General features: G+C 46.9%; 1 protein-coding gene across 3 annotated transcripts; it reads right to left on the bottom strand.

Annotated features, from left to right (window-relative positions):
- Window positions 1-534: 534 nt before the first annotated feature.
- LOC124344350 lies at window positions 535-2,988 on the bottom strand. 3 transcript variants are annotated; one of them, XM_046797868.1, is made up of 3 exons: window positions 2,879-2,988; window positions 2,667-2,768; window positions 535-2,576 (listed from the first exon to the last, which is right to left on the bottom strand). In XM_046797868.1, the coding sequence occupies exon 3, from the start codon at window positions 2,200-2,202 to the stop codon at window positions 1,300-1,302; it is 903 nt and encodes a 300-aa protein (XP_046653824.1). In that variant the 5' UTR covers window positions 2,203-2,576; window positions 2,667-2,768; window positions 2,879-2,988; the 3' UTR covers window positions 535-1,299. The 3 variants fall into 3 exon arrangements, with proteins under 3 accessions (XP_046653824.1, XP_046653822.1, XP_046653821.1); XM_046797866.1 differs by having other exon boundaries at window positions 2,667-2,788; XM_046797865.1 differs by having other exon boundaries at window positions 535-2,223; window positions 2,353-2,576; window positions 2,667-2,988.
- Window positions 2,989-5,455: the final 2,467 nt, after the last annotated feature.

Below are 5,455 nucleotides of genomic sequence, written 5' to 3' on the forward strand. Positions count from 1 at the left end.
AAATAGAGGAGCAGCGGCCCTCTTGGCCCTCTCTCGCGCGCCTGACTGGCCGCATATAAAGATGTGATAAATCAGGTTCTTTTAATAGACACGAGGAATATATATCTAAAAAGACCAGCTCGTTTTTCCATCCTTTGCCCCCTCTCTCTCAAAAACTGAATGATTTCAAAGCCGTGCCAAAGGTTAGCTACAAGGTGCCGTATTCTTCTTTTTGTGTGTGTGTGCTGTTCCAGCAAATGGATAATAAACCCCAATGTGTTTCTCTTCGTTTCCCATTCCAATCCCCTATGGTGTGTGTGTGTATATAGATGATGCCTAAAACTTTTGTTTTCTTTTTAAGTATTTTTCTAACCCTATTTCTTTTTGGTGTGGGCCCAGCTTGCCGTAAACCGCAGCCCACCACTGCCGCAGTCTCTGCCGCCCCGGCTCGTGTTATGCCATCAACATGTTCAGAAAGTCAAAACCTTTTAAGGGTATAGATTCCTCTCTCTCTCTCTCTCTTTTGGCGCCCAGAGAATATGAAGAGAGTGTTTAGACCAACGATTGTAGGGAGAAACTGTGTATTACCTGAAGATGTAATCGAGAGACGTTGAGAGCACAACGTTAGGCGGGGACGAGCTAGTCCAGACTGACCCTACTCTCTTACTAGCGTCGTCTGCTTCACACACTCAGTCAAGTCAATACATGCCCTTTCTTTCCGGGTTTGCTTTCTTTGTAGGGCTTGATTAATACGTGAAAAAGGACAAGGGGGGCATGGCTGTTTTGGGGAACAATACGAAACAAAATACGGACGCGTGACGTTCTGTGTGGCCGTACTTAATTGGGACGGGAAAAACATGAATCATGACAAGAGCGGGCAAAAATGAAATTCTGGCTTTGTTAACGCCGAGGGGAACGTGGCCGGGTTAGTCTTGAAGATCGGTGTGGCTCGCGTGAATCCACACTAAGCCGGGTAGCGAAGCGGCGCGCTGTCTGGCTCCAGGGCTGGAGGGGGGGATGAACGCGGCTGGGGCGATCGCGGCTGGGATGATCGCGGCTGAGACGATCCCGGCTGGGACGTTAGTTGGTGTGGCCGTTCCTGGCATGGCCACCACGCGTTGACGAAGTAGGCTTGATTAATAGATGAAAAGGAAACGGGGGGCATGGCTGTTTTGAGGGACAACACGGAACAAAATACGGACGCGTAACGTTCCTTGTGGCCGTAATCAATTGGGACGGGAAAACATGAATGATGGCAAGAGAGGCAAAGTGACATTCTGGCGTTGATAACGCCGACTCGCCGAGAGGAATGTAGCCGTGTTAGTCTTGAAGATCGGTGTCGCTCTCACACACCGACGCGAAGTGATTGTCTTTGCCGCAATTGTCGCAGCTTTTCCCGAATGCCGGGCATTGAGTTGTGCTGTGTCGTCGGGGCCCGCCACAATAACGGCATGGCGCTGACGTTCGGTCGTTAGATTTCGTGTCCGGGGCAAAACGTGTCTGTTTGTTGTCACGCGTAGGTGACTTGCTAGATTTGTAGGCCGAGCGGCGGATAGCGTTGATGGCATGATCGTTTTGTTGAAGAGACGCAGCTTGTAGTTGGGATGTTTCGGCCGATCGGAGGATTGTTAGTGCCTGCTCTAGGGTGAGTGCGTCGCCGAGCTCTAGAAGTTTTATGCGAACGGCGTTGTCTGATACGCCGGATATCAGTTGGCCCAATATACGCGTCGGTTCGCATCGGGCACAACAATCTTGTCCGAAGTCGCACTTGCGGCTGATATCTCGGAGACTGCATAGCCAGTTGTCTGCTGATTGGTTTGGGAGCTGAAAACATAATGCGAATTGATGACGCCAGACATGCCGGTTCCGGCCCGCATTGCAGCGGGTACGGAGTAGGTTGATGATTTCCTCGTGATCTCCCAGTTGGACAGTCGTGAGTCCGGCAGAAAGTACAGCTTGCAACGTAGGGGTTGACAGGCAAGATTTAAGCTGGTTCGTCTTATACGCGGGGCGTGCGGCGGCGTCGAGTACTTCGTCGATGGTTGACAGAGCCAGAAATATCTTCCATCCTTCTTCCCATACGCCGAATGAATCGCGTTCAGCTTCCAGATCGAAGGGTGGTGGTGACCCATAAGGCTTAAATGCTCTGGGTGGATTCACTATTGGTTGTTGCGGAACTGCATTGGCTGCGGCTGCTGCTGCGGCGGCGATGGCTGCGGCCATGATTGTGGTTGCGAGCGTATTCTACAGCGAGAATGTAAAGAATGAGTGTGATGTCGACCCACTTGTACTGCGACAGGGTGAGGACGCGCTGCGTGCGTGTAGTTGCGTAGATTGACGTGGTATCAATATGCGAAGATCAGGAGTGTATACCTTGATAGGGCGCTCCTATCGGAGGCGTGGGGTAACTAAAGCTGGGGGTGGCGTGTTCCCGGAATATGCGATTCCAGGCCGTGTGATACGGATCGTGATGAATAAAGTTGGGTTCCCGAAACTCGATTGAATTGACGAAACTTTTGTGTTGAGCGCCTGGCGGCAAAAATGTGCGGCACCACGCTAGCTCGACGTTCGTTGGAGTGGATTTGATTACCGAAATACTGGGCACACCGAAAATTTGATTTTAGAGAGAATCGTTAATCAAGGGAGTTTCTGGGTACCACAGTTTTGTCGAAGGGTAATAATAATACCAATTGTAACTGCGAACTACTCTGGTGTTGCGCACCTAGCGGCAAATTTGTGCGGCGCCACGTGAGATTGGCGATCGTTGGTGGGATGTCGATGCCGAAATGCTGGATACACAGATAATTTTCTTGGTGAAACAATCAGAAACTTGAGGTGTAGGAGTTAACCAACTGCGCCATGTTTAGACCAACGATTGTAGGGAGAAACTGTGTATTACCTGAAGATGTAATCGAGAGACGTTGAGAGCACAACGTTAGGCGGGGACGAGCTAGTCCAGACTGACCCTACTCTCTTACTAGCGTCGTCTGCTTCACACACTCAGTCAAGTCAATACAGAGAGAGAGAGCAAGGGATAGAAATTTTTTTTTTTTTAAGGGAAAGAAAAAATCCAAACGAAAAAGAAAAAAAAATGAAGGAATGAGCGAGAATAGACGGGAAATTATGTGCGCTACCCGGCGGTATCATCACGGTCGAGACTTCGGGGAACTCTTTTCTTTTTTTTTCTTCCCCAACAACAAAAAAAAAGAAAATCAGACAACCTCGTCTGGATTTTTGTGTTATATTTATTTCCTTTCCACTTTCCTTTTAAAAGGAAAAATATCCCGTTGCTACGGAGCCAGCAGAGTCTTGATTTGAATTTTGATGGAGACACCCTTCTTCTTCTATATCTCGTCCCTAGTACCAGGGTTGTCTGCTGGCTGGTCATCGTTATTATTGGATCTGCGCATTTGAAATGATCCATCCATCCATCTATCCATCTCCGCCCCAGCCGAAAAACCCAACTAGACAGCACGCACGCTTAATCGATAATTTTCAAAGCCAACGAGGAAGTCTTCCGTGTACAGGTTTATTTTTTTTTGTGTGTTCGGAAGTGGAGAAGAGGAAGAAGAAGTGAAGGACATGCAATATTTACTTCCTATTTTTTTTTTACGGGGCACGATTTCACGTTGAAAAAGTCAATCAAATTGGATCCATCGAACACATAAAAGCGGGTTCTTGGGGCGCCCATGCGCAGGAATGATTGTTGTTGCAATTCGATTATCGGCTAGAGTGTATCTACGTCTGTGGGACAGTATATACGAGTGTAGAAGGTAATTCTAGATAGCTGAGCAGCACAGAGCACGGGGGAAACGTTGGCCGGGTAACGAGCCCAGAGAGAAGAGAGAGAGAGAGAAAAAAAAAGAGAAAGAGGAAAAAGAGGAGCCGTTGGAAACAGCGTGAAATGTTCACTGTATCAATTCCCAGAAGGACTAAGGTTTTTGTTGGTGTTGTCTTGTACCAAACACGAAAAAAGAAGTAGAAGAAGGAAAAGGAGCGGTTACGTAGACGAAGAAATAACAACCTTAGCAGTTGATATATATTTATAAATAAATCGAGAAAGACACAGAAAGAGAAGAAGGAGGTCGATGCTGGTAACTATGCAGCTGATGCCAACCGACGGACAAGGAATGCCATAGTCTGTGTGTGTGTGTGTATAAACTTTGTTATTTATTTTTATTTTTTTCGCTGTTGTTTCTTCTTTCTTTCTCTTCTTTTTCCCTGTCGGTTCTTCATCTTCGTCTTCTTCTTCTTCTCTCCGATCTCATCACTCTGGCCTCGGTCTCGCTCATTCGCTCTCTAGTCTCTCCAGCCGCGCGTCTCCGACAGAACCGGATTGTGCAGTGCTTCTCCCTCTCTCTCTCTCTTCTTTATCTGGCTAGCAAGCCGTCTATATATGATCAGAGCTGGCAGTATTTCAAGCCGACGGCTCTGATATTTTTTCTATACAGTGTTTTTTTGTTATTTTTTTTTCTTGTTTATTTATTTGTTTTTTCTTTGGTTTGAATTTTTTTTTTCGTTGATTTTTTGCCTCTCTCTCTCTCCTTCCCCTTTAGATGTTTTCTAGATTTCCAGGAAACGGAGCGATCGAGGTCGTCGTCGTTGTCGTCGTTGTATGTGCATGTTGTACTTGATTGGCGTTGTCAAGCGAATAATGCGAGACTGAGGCGACGTTCAGGCGCCGGTATTAGCGAATGACTCCGCACTCTCATCCCAACAGCCGGTTCCCCTCATTCCATCCTTTATAGATCTACTTCACTCGTCTATACGGCTTGCTCAATGGATCTGCCCCGGCCACAAAACTCCGGCAGTCCATCTGCCCGTCTGCCTGTCCCATGTCCCGAGCGCTGTACCGAGAATTACTTTTACATCGCGGGTTCCCCGAATCACAAAGTTCATTTTTTTTTTTTTGTCTTTTCTTTTTCTCTATTCTTGTTTCATTGCGGCAAAAACGCCATCATCCAACTCCCCTCCTGACGGAACGTCCGTCCGTCCAGAATATCGATCCATCAATCTATAGATAGAAACAGTCATTATAGAAATGTTTTCGAAAAACAAGAAGAACGCAAAATCCGAGAAATCTCTTCGGATTAGAAAATGATCATTCTTGTCTTCTTTTTGTTTTGTTTTTTATCTTTGGATTCCCTGGTCTGGTCGCTGGTGCAGGATGCTGCACATGACGATGATGAGAGTGGCAAGATCAAATGAGAGATGTTCATCAAAGGAAATCTCAAGTTTCTTCAAATCATTACGCCTTGTATAAAAGGGAGGGGGTGGTTCATGGGGGCCGGAGCTGGAGCAGAGCACCAGGAAGCTGTTTATTTTCTCTCTGAGATATCGCTCTGGTTTGCTCACTGGCTCCGCACTATTCTATACTCGGACTACTAGTTCCATATACTTCTACTACTACTACTGCTACTGCTACTACTACTACTACTGGTTTATTTCCAACTATTCCCGGAATATAGTTCAGAGA

This window comes from Daphnia pulicaria, chromosome 6 (genome assembly GCF_021234035.1).
Source record: "Daphnia pulicaria isolate SC F1-1A chromosome 6, SC_F0-13Bv2, whole genome shotgun sequence".
In the NCBI taxonomy this organism is placed as follows: Eukaryota; Metazoa; Arthropoda; class Branchiopoda; order Diplostraca; family Daphniidae; genus Daphnia; species Daphnia pulicaria.